This window comes from Dendropsophus ebraccatus, chromosome 1 (genome assembly GCF_027789765.1).
Source record: "Dendropsophus ebraccatus isolate aDenEbr1 chromosome 1, aDenEbr1.pat, whole genome shotgun sequence".
Lineage (NCBI taxonomy): Eukaryota > Metazoa > Chordata > Amphibia > Anura > Hylidae > Dendropsophus > Dendropsophus ebraccatus.
In genome coordinates, this window is record NC_091454.1 from 222,461,442 (window position 1) to 222,478,129 (window position 16,688).

Genomic DNA, 16,688 nt, shown 5'->3' on the forward strand with positions numbered 1-16,688 from the left:
GACAGCTCTCATTATATTATATCAGTGACAATGGCAACCAAGGTAATGCGGCATCTCAATATGGAGGTCATGGCGGGTTATGGGGTTACACCATAGACCAACTATAGTTTTGCTGAGGAGTCAAATGCTGGACTATCCTGCTCATCCAACACTGGACTAATCTTTGGACTACAGTGCTAACTTAAAGGAGAAGTCCGGTGAAATTTTTTTTCCCCCATTTCCTCCCCACATAAAAAGTTATATAAGTTCCTAATGTACACTCATGTCAGATTATAGCCCCTTACCAGACTTTTCTCTGTGTCCCCAGCTGCCGGAAGTGGCTTACTTCCGCATTCTGGGCTGACGTCACGACGAGTGCAGGGTCCCTGCTGCAGCTTGGGTCGTGATGTAGGGCTGACCACGTCACTGTGCAGGCGTTCCTATGAGCTGCTGGCACGCCTCCCAGCCTCATACATATGCATACAGAAGCCTCCCTCCTGTGTAGAGGCACCCGTTCTGTGTAGAGCAATCAGAATGCTGATGAGGAGGGGGAGGAGCGAGCACGATGGAGGGCTGGAGCAGGCAGGCTGGGAGCTCCGTGTCAGCTGTGACCAGAACGCTGACAGGTGGGGGCTGCAGGGGGAAGGAGAGAGCATGGCAGGCTGGAGCAGGGTCACTGAGAGCTCGGTGCTCTGCTGCAGGGGGGGAGGATACAGCATGACTGGCTGGAGGAGGCTGGGAGCCTGTGTGTGCTGGGATGAGAAGGGATGGGGTGGGGGCTACTGGGGGGAAGGAGAGAGCATGGCAGGCTGGAGCAGGGTCACTGAGAGCTCCATGCTGTGCTCAGAACGGGAGGAGCTGTGCTGCAGGGGGGAGATACAGCATGACTGGCTGGAGGAGGCTGGGAGCCTGTGTGTGTGCTGGGATGAGAAGGGATGGGGTGGGGGCTGCTGGGGGGAAGGAGAGAGCATGGCAGGCTGGAGCAGGGTCACTGAGAGCTCCATGCTGTGCTCAGAACGGGAGGAGCTGTGCTGCAGGGGGGAGATACAGCATGACTGGCTGGAGGAGGCTGGGAGCCTGTGTGTGTGCTGGGATGAGAAGGGATGGGGGCTGCTGGGGGAACAACACATGACAGGCTGTGTAGGCACACTATAAAGACACTGTGTGCTGTGATCAGAAGAGGAGGAGAGGGGGGTTGTGTATAGTACCTGCTGAATTGTAAAGTGTACATTAGACACTACAAGTGATGCCACAGAGAATGCATGTGGCAGGACTACAGGCTAAGCATTAGGGGGGCTGGTAACATTCAGGGGGTGGGACACAGAGCAAGGCTTTACTGAGTGGGCTGGACAAGCAGCAGAGGGGAGTATACAGTGGGCGTGACAGGTACAGCAGCAAGGAAGAGGGGCTGGGACTTCTGACAGGAAGTGTGGAGAGACCAGCTGATAACCAGAACAGGCGATGTGGGGGTCCTAGAGTGGCGATTTGGGGCTCAAACTGTTACTATTCCAAAGGGGGAAAAGATCCCTTGTTTATTTGGTGATTGGTTTTTTTGAACAGACCCCGGAATTCTCCTTTAAAGGGGCACTCCGTCAAATATCATATCATATCAACCGGTCATAAAGTTATGCAGATTTGTAACTGCAGTATATAAGTGTAGATACGGGTATACAGCAGCAGTATACAAGTGTTGGTTCCAGTATACAGCAGCAGTATATGAAAGTGTAGATACGGGTATACAGCAGCAGTATATAAGTGTAGATACAGGTATACAGCAGCGGTATATAAGTGTAGATACGGGTATACAGCAGCGGTAAGTAAGTGTAGATACGGGTATACAGCAGCGGTATATAAGTGTAGACACAGGTATACAGCAGCAGTATATAAGTGTAGATACAGGTATACAGCAGCAGTATATAATTGTAGATACGGGTATACAGCAGCGGTATATAAGTTTAGATACGGGTATACAACAGCAGTATATAAGTGTAGATACGGGAACATCGGTATATAAGTGTAGATACAGGTATACAGCAACAGTATATAAGTGCAGATAAGGGTATACAGCAGTGGTATATAAGTGTAGATACAGGTATACAGCAGTGGTATATAAGTGTAGATACAGGTATATAGCAACAGTGCTAAATAAGTGTAGATACGGGTATACAGCAGCAGTATATAAGTGTAGATACAGGTATACAGCAGTGGTATATAAGTGTAGATACAGGTATATAGCAGCAGTGGTATATAAGTGTAGATACGGGTATACAGCAGCAGTATATAAGTGTAGATACAGGTATAAAACATCGGTATATAAGTGTAGATACAGGTATACAGCAGCATTATATAAGTGTAGATAGGGGTATACAGCAGCAGTATATAAGTGTAGATACAGGTATACAGCAGTGGTATATAAGTGTAGATACAGGTATACAGCAGTGGTATATAAGTGTAGATACAGGTATATAGCAGCAGTGGTATATAAGTGTAGATACGGGTATACAGCAGCGGTATATAAAAGCATGTGAGCAGTGAAGGTATAAAGCAGCGGTATAGGGCCCTATTTCACGTGACGATTAACGTTCGCATAATCGTTAACGATAAACGATCCAAACGACCGCTATTGCGAGAGACCCGAAAACGTTCACCCATTTACATGGAATGATAATCGTTACTTATGATCAGTCTTGCGGTCGTCTTGTCGTCGCTGTTGCGTTCGTCACTACTGCGAACGACCGAACAACGTCTTATTCAATGTGAACGATTTGCGAATGAGCAACGATAAAAATAGGTCCAGGTCTTATTAAACGATCACTCGTTCGGTCGTTAATCGTTAACTGCTATTCAACCGAATGATTATCGTTTAGATTCTAACGACTTAACGATAATCTGGACGATAATCGTCCGGTGGAATAGGGCCCTTAATGATGAAGCCCTGTGCACATTATACTTCCCTATTCTATAAATAAATGGAGGACACACAGTACTCCCCCCAGTGTGGAGCCGGAGGATGACAAATACCATTACCAGCAGGGTTTGGCAGGAGTCCTTCAGGTCATGTCCCCTAATTCATTTTCTACAAGACTAAAATCCCAATGGGCGTCTACTGGACAGCGTCCAAACCCCGGAGCTTAGAGTGTTTATGGATCTGCATACAAAACGGTATAGAGACGGAAACCTGCAGCCAAGTTCACCTGAACGGAGACGGTAAAATCCCCGTGGATGCATCAGGAAAATGTTCCAGAAGAGTCAAGTCAAAAAACCTGAATGCTACCCATAGCGGAGAAAATCCACTCTACTGCACTTAAAGGGAATCTGTCATTAGGTTTCTGCTGCCTTAAATGAGGGCAGAATAAACGAGTGACAGAAACGCTGAACAGATCGGTGTATTACTGACATCATTCTGTTCAGCCGTTCTCCTAATACGTAGGAGAATGGGCTTTGTGCTGCGCCACCCCCTCCACCCTCCAGCTGTCTGTCTATATACAGTATAGATGGGTAACTGCCAATCAGCAGACGGTGGGCTGAGTGTGCTGGTGCTCATGAATATCCAGCACTACTGAGCACACGCACATAATGGAGAAGACTAGTTTGCCCCACTCAGAGTACTTGTTATTCAGGAGGAGATCTCTGAATCAGCTGCACAGAACAATGTAAGTGATACACCATTCCGTTCAGCTTCTCGGTCACTGGTTTATACTATCTTTACATAGGGGAGTATAGACCTACTGACAGAGTCTCTTTAAATGGGTTATATAGGGTAAGAAAAAGTACAGCTACTTAATTGCAAAAACAGCACCACCCCTGCCTCGAGGTTTTGTGTGGTATAGCAAGTTGTATTTACTTCAATAGAACTGAGCTGCAAAACCTCATCCAAGCTGAGAAGAGGCGCTGTTTCTGGAAGAAAGCAGCCATGTTTTCCTAATCCTGGACAACCCCTTTAAGGAATCTCTGTTTTTGTGATTATTGGGGGTCCCAGTAGTTCTTTGGATAGATAAGTTTATACGGTCACTCCTTAGCATAGAAAAACGACTCCAAAGTACTGGCCACTAGGTGTCTCACTTCTGTGCAAACAGCTGTCCACTGCCTGTTGGTAGAGAAAAGTCAAAGCACAGGGAGTGGGGTTGGGTCTTACCCACACTATTCCTGAGAGGTAAATAAAGGCTCCTTATCCACACTATTCCTGAGAGGTAAATCAAGGCTCCTTATCCACACTATTCCTGAGAGGTAAATCAAGGCTCCTTATCCACACTATTCCTGAGAGGTAAATCAAGGCTCCTTATCCACACTATTCCTGAGAGGTAAATCAAGGCTCCTTATCCACACTATTCCTGCTGCTGCTCAGTATAGCCCCATACATGCTGCTTTTTTTTTATCTTCGCTCACCTATCACCCTGCATAGCCAAGGCATAAGTAACTCTTAATCTCTCAACATGCAAGGTATAGTACTGTACTGTGTAATTCAGCCTGTCCAGTCCAGCACTATGTAATAAAATAGCAAAGAGGAATATGAGATGTCCTGAGGTTGTCCACAGAATTAAAGGAGAACTCCAGATGTCTCTATATAACACATTACCAGTTCTGCAACACTGCTAGATTATTAACATCCAGAAAGTGAAAAAAAATTGGTCTCCCTCCAATCCACTCTGTCTCCTGCTGCCTCTGCTGGCCCCCTCCTCTCAGGAGACAAGGATCATGTGACCACTGTCTCACATTCAGTTTGTTTGTTAGAAACAAACAGAGGATGGAGACGGGACAGGTGTATGGGAAGACGGAGAGGTGGGGCATGGGTGGGAGAGCACGGTATGTGGCAGGGCATGGGTGGGAGGGGGCGGGGTTATGGGGGTGAGAGAAACAGGGTGTCCTGAGCGTGCACTACAAAGACTACTGGGAAATATAGTCCGATAGCAGTGCACGGGAAGAGGAACGACCAGAAAGACAGAGCAGGTCGAAAACTGCATCAGAGAAGAGGGACTAATGTACAACTACATGAAGAGTGTCAGGGGGAAACTTACATTGTCTGGAGTTCCCCTTTAAGGGAAAGGAAGACCCCCCCCCCCCCCCCCCCCCCCCACCTCCAACATGAGCTCCTCCACTCACCGAACTGCCAGCCTTGCGTTTTACTCCACCCAATTTAATCTTCAGTAGGGTCATTTTCTTCTTTCCGGGCTTCTTCTTAGGCTCCAACATTCGGGCGCTCTTGGTCGGCTTCTTGTGGCCCGGGCCTGACACAAAGAAACAATAGTAAGCAGAAGCTACAGACAGAGAGTAGGTGGGGATGAGGTGATAGTGCTCTGCAGAAATGGACAGGGCCAGTACATATTGATGCTGCAGAGCTGAAACAAGGGGCATGTCATGCTTTGCCAGGGAACAGTTGCTCCTCAGGGCTCACCCTTGCCCTCCTTGGTCTTGGCTCTACGGATTGGCACTGCCTGAGGAACGCTGGCAGGAGCAGGGAGGGTCACTTGTTCGGCCACTGCTGCCGCAGCTGCTGCCGCCGCCGCTGCCACTGCTGCGGGAGATGACTTGAAGGGATTGTTGGCACTGAATTCCCGCCACTTGGCACCCAGAATGGTCATCATCTTGGACATGGGGATTTTAGGGTTCTTCTTGGCAATGAGAGGCCTAAAGGTACACAGTGATAAAGAGCAATGGGTCCATCCCTTCAGTTATAGGGCGACACAATGCAGGGGGAAGAGAAGCTTATCCCATCCAGAGAGACAGAGAAAGACAGAAGCGACCATACAAGCTCCTGCTGCAACGTAACATAGAAGCAAGATGTCAGCCCGCCCCTCTCAGCGCAGACAAAGTGACAGACAGAATGGAAGCTCCTCCCACCGACAGGCAGAATGGAAGCTCCTCCCACCGACAGGCAGAATGGAAGCTCCTCCCACTGACAGGCAGAATGGAAGCTCCTCCCACTGACAGACAGAATGAAAGCTCCTCCCACTGACAGACAGAATGGAAGCTCCTCCAACTGACAGGCAGAATGGAAGCTCCTCCCACTGTCAGGCAGAATGAAAGCTCCTCCCACTGACAGGCAGAATGAAAGCTCCTCCCACTGACAGGCAGAATGAAAGCTCCTCCCACTGACAGACAGAATGGAAGCTCCTCCCACTGACAGACAGAATGGAAGCTCCTCCCACTGACAGGCAGAATGGAAGCTCCTCCCACTGACAGACAGAATGGAAGCTCCTCCCACTGGCAGAAAGAATGGAAGCTCCTCCCACTGACAGAAAGAATGGAAGCTCCTCCCACTGACAGGCAGAATGGAAGCTCCTCCCACTGACAGGATGAATGGAAGCTCCTCTTACTGACAGGCAGAATGGAAGCTCCTCCCATTAAAGGGTAACATATATATATATATATATATGGAGCTACGAGACACTTTCAACCCTTGTACGGTGATACACTGACACAGACATAGGCAGCCAATAACACAGCACCCCCATGCAGTGACACAGACAGGAGGAGCAAGGGATTTACACTACACCATGGATGATGATTCGAGACACACGAGGACAGCGATCCTAAACATGGCCACATACTAGAGATCAATGGTGGTCGAATCTACTGATTTCGGTAGGAGTGAGACAGCTGGACTAAAACATAACTGAGCCTAATAGGAGCCTCCTCCTCCTCCTCCTCCTCCTGCAGGGTGATACAGATAGAAGAAGCTATGAGTCTCCTCCTCCTCCTCCTCCTGCAGGATGATACAGATAGATGGAGCTATAAGTCTCCTCCTCCTCCTGCAGGGTGATACAGATAGAAGGAGCTATGAGTCTCCTCCTCCTGCAGGGTGATACAGATAAAAGGAGCTATGAGTCTCCTCCTCCTCCTCCTCCTCCTCCTCCTCCTCCTCCTCCTCCTGCAGGGTGATACAGATAGAAGGGGCTATGAGTCTCCTCCTCCTCCTCCTGCAGGGTGATACAGATAGAAGGAGCTATGAGTCTCCTCCTCCTCCTGCAGGGTGATACAGGTAGATGGGGTTATGAGTCTCCTCCTCCTCCCCCTGCGGGGTGATACAGATAAAAGGAGCTATGAGTCTCCTCCTCCTGCAGGGTGATACAGATAGAAGAAGCTATGAGTCTCCTCCTCCTCCTCCTGCAGGGTGATACAGATAGAAGGAGCTATGAGTCTCCTCCTCCTCCTGCAGGGTGATACAGATAGAAGGAGCTATGAGTCTCCTCCTTCTCCTCCTGCAGGGTGATACAGATAGAAGGAGCTATGTTTCTCCTCCTCCTGCAGGGTGATACAGATAGAAGGAGCTATGAGTCTCCTCCTCCTCCTCCTGCAGGGTGATACAGATAGAAGGAGCTATGTGTCTCCTCCTCCTGCAGGGTGATACAGATAGAAGGAGCTATGAGTCTCCTCCTCCTCCTCCTCCTCTTCCTCCTGCAGGATGATACAGATAGAAGGAGCTATGAGTCTCCTCCTCCTCACTCTGCAGGGTGATACAGATAGAAGGAGCTATGTGTCTCCTCCTCCTCCTTCTCCTGCAGGGTGATACAGATAGAAGGAGCTATGTGTCTCCTCCTCCTCCTTCTCCTGCAGGGTGATACAGATAGAAGAAGCTATGAGTCTCCTCCTGCAGGGTGATACAGATAGAAGGAGCTATGAGTCTCCTCCTCCTCCTGCAGGGTGATACAGATAGAAGGCGCTATGAGTCTCCTCCTCCTCCTGCAGGGTGATACAGATAGGAGCTATGAGTCTCCTCCTCCTACAGGGTGATACAGATAGAAGGAGCTATGAGTCTCCTCCTCCTCCTCCTCCTCCTGCAGGATGATACAGATAGAAGGAGCTATGAGTCTCCTCCTCCTCACTCTGCAGGGTGATACAGATAGAAGAAGCTATGTGTCTCCGCCTCCTCCTTCTCCTGCAGGGTGATACAGATAGAAGGAGCTATGAGTCTCCTCCTCCTCCTGCAGGGTGATACAGATAGAAGGAGCTATAAGTCTCCTCCTCCTGCAGGGTGATACAGATAGAAGGAGCTATGAGTCTCCTCCTCCTCCTGCAGGGTGATACAGATAGAAGGAGCTATGAGTCTCCTCCTCCTCCTGCAGGATGATACAGATAGAAGGAGCTATGAGTCTCCTCCTCCTGCAGGGTGATACAGATAGAAGGAGCTATGAGTCTCCTCCTCCTCCTGCAAGGTGATACAGAAAGAAGGCGCTATGTGTCTCCTCCTCCTCCTTCTCCTGCAGGGTGATACAGATAGAAGAAGCTATGAGTCTCCTCCTCCTCCTGCAGGGTGATACAGATAGAAGGAGCTATGAGTCTCCTCCTCCTCCTGCAGGGTGATACAGATAGAAGGAGCTATGAGTCTCCTCCTCCTCCTCCTGCAGGGTGATACAGATAGAAGGAGCTATGAGTCTCCTCCTCCTCCTGCAGGGTGATACAGATAGAAGGAGCTATGAGTCTCCACCTCCTCCTGCAGGGTGATACAGATAGAAAGAGCTATGAGTCTCCTCCTCCTCCTCCTGCAGGGTGATACAGATAGAAGAAGCTATGAGTCTCCTCCTCCTCCTCCTGGAGGGTGATACAGATAGAAGGAGCTATGAGTCTCCTCCTCCTCCTGCAGGGTGATACAGATAGAAGGAGCTATGCGTCTCCTCCTCCTCCTCCAGCAGGGTGATACAGATAGAAGGAGCTATGAGTCTCCTCCTCCTCCTGCAGGATGATACAGATAGAAGGAGCTATGAGTCTCCTCCTCCTGCAGGGTGATACAGATAGAAGGAGCTATGAGTCTCCTCCTCCTCCCTCTGCAGGGTGATACAGAAAGAAGGCGCTATGTGTCTCCTCCTCCTCCTTCTCCTGCAGGGTGATACAGATAGAAGAAGCTATGAGTCTCCTCCTACTCCTGCAGGGTGATACAGATAGAAGGAGCTATGAGTCTCCTCCTCCTCCTGCAGGGTGATACAGATAGAAGGAGCTATGAGTCTCCTCCTCCTCCTCCTGCAGGGTGATACAGATAGATGGAGCTATGAGTCTCCTCCTCCTCCTGCAGGGTGATACAGATAGAAGGAGCTATGAGTCTCCTCCTCCTCCTCCTGCAGGGTGATACAGATAGATGGAGCTATGAGTCTCCTCCTCCTCCTGCAGGGTGATACAGATAGAAGGAGCTATGAGTCTCCACCTCCTCCTGCAGGGTGATACAGATAGAAAGAGCTATGAGTCTCCTCCTCCTCCTCCTGCAGGGTGATACAGATAGAAGAAGCTATGAGTCTCCTCCTCCTCCTCCTGGAGGGTGATACAGATAGAAGGAGCTATGAGTCTCCTCCTCCTCCTGCAGGGTGATACAGATAGAAGGAGCTATGCGTCTCCTCCTCCTCCTCCAGCAGGGTGATACAGATAGAAGGAGCTATGAGTCTCCTCCTCCTCCTGCAGGGTGATACAGATAGATGGAGCTATGAGTCTCCTCCTCCTCCTCCAGGATGATACAGATAGAAGGAGCTATGTGTCTCCTCCTCCTCCTGCAGGATGATACGGATAGAAGGAGCTATGCGTCTCCTCCTCCTCCTCCTGCAGGGTGATACAGATAGAAGGAGCTATGAGTCTCCTCCTCCTCCTGCAGGGTGATACAGATAGAAGGAGCTATGAGTCTCCTCCTCCTCCTCCTCCTGCAGGGTGATACAGATAGAAGGAGCTATAAGTCTCCTCCTCCTGCAGGGTGATACAGATAGATGGAGCTATGAGTCTCCTCCTCCTCCTGCAGGGTGATACAGATAGATGGAGCTATGAGTCTCCTCCTCCTCCTCCTGCAGGGTGATACAGATAGAAGGAGCTATGAGTCTCCTCCTCCTCCTACAGGGTAATACAGATAGAAGGAGCTATGAGTCTCCTCCTACAGGGTGATACAGATAGAAGGAGCTATGAGTCTCCACCTCCTCCTGCAGGGTGATACAGATAGAAAGAGCTATGAGTCTCCTCCTCCTCCTCCTGCAGGGTGATACAGATAGAAGAAGCTATGAGTCTCCTCCTCCTCCTCCTGGAGGGTGATACAGATAGGAGCTATGAGTCTCCTCCTCCTCCTGCAGGGTGATACAGATAGAAGGAGCTATGCGTCTCCTCCTCCTCCTCCAGCAGGGTGATACAGATAGAAGGAGCTATGAGTCTCCTCCTCCTCCTGCAGGGTGATACAGATAGATGGAGCTATGAGTCTCCTCCTCCTCCTCCAGGATGATACAGATAGAAGGAGCTATGTGTCTCCTCCTCCTCCTGCAGGATGATACGGATAGAAGGAGCTATGCGTCTCCTCCTCCTCCTCCTGCAGGGTGATACAGATAGAAGGAGCTATGAGTCTCCTCCTCCTCCTTCAGGGTGATACAGATAGAAGGAGCTATGAGTCTCCTCCTCCTCCTCCTCCTGCAGGGTGATACAGATAGAAGGAGCTATAAGTCTCCTCCTCCTGCAGGGTGATACAGATAGAAGGAGCTATGAGTCTCCTCCTCCTCCTGCAGGGTGATACAGATAGAAGGAGCTATGAGTCTCCTCCTCCTCCTCCTGCAGGGTGATACAGATAGAGGGAGCTATGAGTCTCCTCCTCCTCCTGCAGGGTGATACAGATAGAAGGAGCTATGAGTCTCCTCCTCCTCCTGCAGGGTGATACAGATAGAAGGAGCTATGAGTCTCCTCCTCCTGCAGGGTGATACAGATAGAAGGAGCTATGCGTCTCCTCCTCCTCCTCCTGCAGGGTGATACAGATAGAAGGAGCTATGAGTCTCCTCCTCCTCCTCCTGCAGGGTGATACAGATAGAAGGAGCTATGAGTCTCCTCCTCCTGCAGGGTGATACAGATAGAAGGAGCTATGCGTCTCCTCCTCCACCTCCTGCAGGGTGATACAGATAGAAGGAGCTATGAGTCTCCTCCTCCTCCTGCAGGGTGATACAGATAGAAGGAGCTATGAGTCTCCTCCCCCTGCAGGGTGATACAGATAGAAGGATCTATGAGTCTCCTCCCCCTGCAGGGTGATACAGATAGAAGGAGCTATGAGTCTCCTCCCCCTGCAGGGTGATACAGATAGAAGGATCTATGAGTCTCCTCCCCCTGACAGTGACACAGACAAAAGGAAGTAGTGACACGTTTAGATGAGCCCCCTTATGCCACCAAAGCACACCACAAGTGAATCTCTCGGTACGTACCTCATGAACTGGCTGAAGGCTTTGTAGTTTGTTAATGTATGATAATCGTCATCTGTAAAAACGTGATCGACATCCTCCAACCCCCAGCTGGCCAGCAGCACTGCGGAGGACTTCTGCTCAACCTGAAAGAATAAACGCACACGGACAGTTATAAGGACACAGCACAGACAGAAAACAGCGCCCCCTCTCTTTCTATCTAGGACTATGAGCAATGACGGTAGAGCGTAGAGAACGGACCTTGCGCTCTTCCACCACTTCGTCTTTCTTCCTCTTCTTGGTTTTCTTCTCTTTCTTTTCTTTGTGTTTCTTCTTCCTCTTCTTTCCTCCGGCCTCGGTGTCGCTATCCTGGGAGACATGATCTCCGATCCCCTCGTCCCAGTTAAGGTCGTCATCACTTTCCTAGAGCGGCAGAAAAATAAAATAAATACATATGGGGGGGGGATACATAATTTCGCATATGGTCTACACAGTTCCATACGTGTCCCCCTCACTTTACCCTTTCACTGCACAAAAACCTACGTGATATGTCATGACTTTACAGGATAGTCAGACTGAATCGAAGGCCTCGCACATTACGGCAAAATAGGGACAATATCTGTGAGGTCCTGAAACCCATTGGACAGTCGGCTAGCCACATTAGACAGTAGACTCTCATGGCTTTTGGGTAATGTGTATGGAGATATAGGGGGAGATTTATCCAACATGGTGTAAAGTGAAACTAGCTCAGTTGCCCCTAGCAACCAATCAGATTCCACCTTTCATTCCTCACAGACTCTTTGGAAAATGAAAGGTGGAATCTGATTGGTTGCTAGGGGCAACTGAGCCAGTCTCACTTTACACCATGATAAATCTCCCCCATCGTTCCTCCTCACTCTGATACGCACATCACCTCGCTGAACAAAAACAGTAAAAAGGGAAGAATGAAATTCCTCACAGGCTTTTTGCGCTTTCGTTCTTTTACGACTCTCGGCGCTCTTTCTTTATCTCGGTCTTTCTTCTTGGGTCCCCTCTTCTTCTTGGTGACGATGATCTCAGGAGAAGGGACTGGAGACAACTCTTCCTCTTCTGTTGATAAATAGAAACAACGAAAGAGAATTACAACTGTGACAATGCAAATCGGAAAGCTAAAGTCAAATTTTTAAGTTGTCAAGGCGTTATCTGGGTTGCCTGTTCCCACAAAAGTTGTTATAAAAAGAAAAGAAAAAAGTAATACTTACCAGCCCTGATCCCCCACCAAGTCCATCCCGACAAAGCCCAATCCTAGCTGAGCAACACTCATCCAATCAGTGGTCAGGGCGTGTCACCGCTATGGCCAGTGATTGGCTGTGGAAGGATTACTTGCATCGCAGCTTAGACTGGAAAGGGCAGGAGAGGGGGACAGGTGAGTATCAGGTTTATTTTTCCTTACATTTTTATGCCAGCCATAGTTCATACACAATTTTTTTTTATGGAGATGGCAACCACTTTAAAACATGTATTATATCGCTTATGGCAAGCAACAGGTCTGCTATTACAGCTCTAATAGAGGTTGTCAACTTAAGATTCTCCTCCACTGCAGACTAATACTGGTGTAGGTGGATTTATTACTATATATCGAAGCAGATATGTCAGGAAAGAATCTCAGAATTTGGTGGCAACAGATAAAATAAAAAATAAAAAAACAAAAGTTTTAGTATAGGTGTCCAAAAACTGTCAAATAAGATATTGTGGAATAGAAGGGATCACTACTATCTAGCTACTATCACAAGGTTGATAAATCTTAAAATATATTACAGTATGTAGAGAAATGACCTGCTCTCATACGTAGCCCCTTCCCATAGAGGACCTTAAAGGGGAAGTTCAGCAAAAAATAAAATAAAATTTCAATTTTTCAATTCTGGTGTCAGAAAGTGCCAGAGATTTGTGATTTACTTCTAATAAAAAAAAATTTCAAGTATTCCGGTACTTATCAGCTGCTGTATGTCCTGCAGGAAGTGGTGTATTCTCTCCAGTCTGACACAGTGCTCTCTGCTGCCACCTCTGTCCATGTCAGGAACTGTCCAGAGCAGTACCGGAAGACTTGAGATTTTTTAACAGAAGTAAATTACAAATCTCTGGCACTTTCTGACACCAGTTGATTTGAAAGAAAAACTACGTACCTGTCCCTTCAAGAATGTCCAAATGTAGTCTTTTATATATATATAAGAGAAAAAAAATAATAATATATATATATATATATATATATATATATATATATATATATATATATATATATAAATATATAAATCGCCATGTCTGCTTGCCGGGCAGAAGGATTACCAGGAAGTATTATACTTACAAATGAAACAGCCACACACAGCTCATAACACCCGAGCTGAGACATTGGGATGTAAGCACTGGGGTGTCAGCCAAATGGGCTGTAAGTATTCTCCGAGCTCGGAGCGTTACAATTACATTTCCAATATGTGCCAGACAAGCCACTGATGCATATGTCAGAGATATCTATAGGTCCCCAAACACCGGACGGAGGTCAGAAGAGAGTAATTTTAGCCTCTATTGAGTAATACACATATGGCAGGATCGGGGGGATAGATACTGGCCAGGCCTCTATGTTATGTCTATGGCCAGCTTTACCATCACTAATTAGTAAATAAATATTTATACCACCTGAAGTCACCATCCATTCTTCAAAACGTTGCTGGGTTCCCGCTTTCTTTCCCTATTTCTGTGTATGCAAATGAGGTTGCTCGGTGCACTGGAGGCGGTGGGCCCAGCTCCCCCAGTGCACCGATATCTCCTCCCCCAGGGTGACACACTGAGGCAGAGCCAGGCCAGGGCCGGACTTCAGAAAGCGCACGTCACCCAGGGGAGGAGATATTGGTGTACTGGAGGGGGAGAGCTGGGCCAGTCGCCTCCAGTGCACCGAGCGACCTAATTTGCATACATAGAAAGGGGCACAGATCACAGGAACCAGGCAACGTTTTGAAAAACAGACAGCGCCATCGGAATCTGAGGTGCGGTGCCCATCAGGTCATATAAAAAGATTAATTTACAGATTAAGGCTGGGTTCACACTACGTATATTTTAGTCAGTATTGTGGTCCCCATAGCAACCAAAACCAGGAGTGGATTCAAAACACAGAAAGGCTCTGTCCACACAATGGTGAAATTGAGTAGATGGCCGCCATATAACAGTAAATAACTTCCATTATTTCAATATAACAGCCGTTGTTTTAAAATAACAGCACATATTTGCCATTAAATGGCGGCCATCCACTCAATTACAACATTATGTGAACAGATTCTTTCTGTGTTTTCAATCCACTCCTGGTTTTGGTTGCTATACAGCCTCAAACATACAGCCTCAAATATACGTAGTGTGAACATAGCCTAAGGCTATGTTCACACTACGTACAGTGTGGAACACTGCCTTCTCTGCTTTGGAATCTCGGCCGGAGCGTATACACATAGTATACGCTCCGGCCGGGATCCCATACAACGCCGCAAAGAACTGACATTTCTGTTTTCTGTGGCCGCAATTCAGTGAACTGCGGCCGCAGAAAGACCAGTCAGTTCACGCAATGAAGCGAGCGGCTCCGGCCGCAAGCTTCATTGTGTGCTGTGTGAAATTCTGATGCGGGCGCGCACTGATGCGCCCGCATCAGAACACTGCAGCCGGAAAGATCATCCGGCCAATACTGCAGTACCGGCCAGGATGATCTTTGCAGAGACCGGCCGTTCCGTGGCTATGTTCACACTACATAAGTTCAGCAGAAATCATGGCCATTGTTACAATGGCCGTGATTTCTGCAGTACTTAGGTAGTGCTGCAGGCTGAGGGGACCCCGGCTGGAGTGTATACACATAGTATACACTACAGCCAGGACCCCTAGCGGCGCCGTAGAAAACTGACATGTCAGTTTTCTGCTGCCGCTATTCAGTGAATAACGGCCGCAGAAAGCCCTGTCAGTTCACACAATAGAGCAAGCGGCCGCGTGCGCCATTATGTGCTGTGGGAAGTTCTGATGCAGGCGCGCTAAAGATCATTAGGCCGGTACTGCAGTACCGGCCGGGATGATCTTTTCTGAGACCCGGTCACAGAACGGCCGGTCTCATACGTGTGACCATAGCCTAAAGTGGTACATTTGCCTTAACACTAAGGACCCTATTACACAGGGCGACTATCGTGTGAATTATCGTTATAGCGTTCAAATTTAAACAATAATCGTATCGTGTAAATGCAGGCAACAATCAAACGGCCAATGAGAAATAGTTCACTGACACCAAAATCGTTAATCGTTCGCTGTAATTCCACATTCGTTCACTAATCGTTCAGTGTAATGGTGTGTTTACACGGAAAGATTATTGTTTGATTTTTCGCAATAACGATGGCATTTGAGAGATAATCGGCTCGTGTAAACACAGCGAACGCTCAAGCGACGAGAGGGAAATCGTTCATTGTGATCTTTCAACATGTTCTGAAATGACATGTTGTTGGTCGTTCGCTAAAAATTCGCAGATCGCTTCGTGTAAACAATCTTTCACCGATTCACCCTATGTGTGAGATAGGCTTCAGCGGTCTTAAAACGATCGCAATAACGATTTTTTTCAAACGAAATATCGTTCCGTCTAAACACTGAACGTTATAAAAACACATTGTTATTTCGAAATCGTTCCATTGGGCGAATTATCGCTCCCTGTAAACGCTACATAATTCCACATCGTTCCTCCATTTGCTGGGGACAGATGGAGTAAACGATCGTAGTAACGATTATAACTAACGACTATCGTTCTGTGTAATATGGTGAACGGTTTCCGGTTAACAATAAACTCGTTTGCGATCGGTAATCGTTAGAAATCGCTTAGTCTAATAGGACCCTAACCAGCCACCAATTATATGTGGAAGAGAAAAAATTACGCGTCACGAATGATAGGAACTGGGTGACCTAATAGTATTACAAAAGTCACCATGAGCTAGTCAGTCCTCCGTGCCCTCCTCTTCCTCATCCCTGCACTTAACGTTCTTAATTGATTGTCAACAAGCTCGGATAATGAAGAAAAATCAGCTAGAAGAGGAAGCTGCAGGGGGAAAAAAAAACCGAAGATTAAGATCCAATAAAAAACTCCACCAAGCGCTGCCGCCGCTTCCCTCCATCTGTCGGTATCATAATTGCTTTTTAATTTTAAAGGCAGCCCTGTAATGTATAAGGAATGTCTGAGAGCGATTTTCTTCTGGATAATGGCTGCCAATCAGCAAGAGCAGAACGAGTAACACACAAGTGAACGGACACCGAACGGCCACTTTATTACACACCTATACAGTAGTATGTTGGTACATTGGTACATTGTCCTACTAACAGTCCAATTTTGCCACAGGGGAAACCACTGCCATGAGGGGATGACCTTGGTTAGCCTCAAAACCATAAAGTACATACACAAGTACAAGAAGAGCCAAAGTGCACCAGGAACCCATTACATCTCTTCCACCAGTTTGAACTGTTTACACCTGACACAAAGGGCTCATCAATCAAGGCCGGTTGTGCCAAATTGTGACCCATGAGTATGGTGCCCCCAATATTTTATTCCATCTA

General features: G+C 47.8%; 1 protein-coding gene across 3 annotated transcripts in view; it reads right to left on the reverse strand.

The window, feature by feature from the left end:
* CHD3 (chromodomain helicase DNA binding protein 3) overlaps positions 1 to 16,688 on the reverse strand; it is a 69,340-nt gene that overhangs the window by 35,953 nt on the left and 16,699 nt on the right. For 2 of the 3 annotated variants that reach the window (XM_069948872.1, XM_069948864.1), the window contains exons 2-6: positions 12,055 to 12,185; positions 11,358 to 11,519; positions 11,121 to 11,242; positions 5,372 to 5,604; positions 5,080 to 5,204 (exon numbers count right to left, since the gene is read on the reverse strand). In XM_069948872.1, the coding sequence (XP_069804973.1) occupies positions 5,080 to 5,204; positions 5,372 to 5,604; positions 11,121 to 11,242; positions 11,358 to 11,519; positions 12,055 to 12,185 (773 nt within the window). Of the gene's footprint in view, positions 1 to 5,079; positions 5,205 to 5,371; positions 5,605 to 11,120; positions 11,243 to 11,357; positions 11,520 to 12,054; positions 12,186 to 16,688 lie in introns of those variants that run through there. The other variant, XM_069948882.1, reaches the window with a different exon arrangement.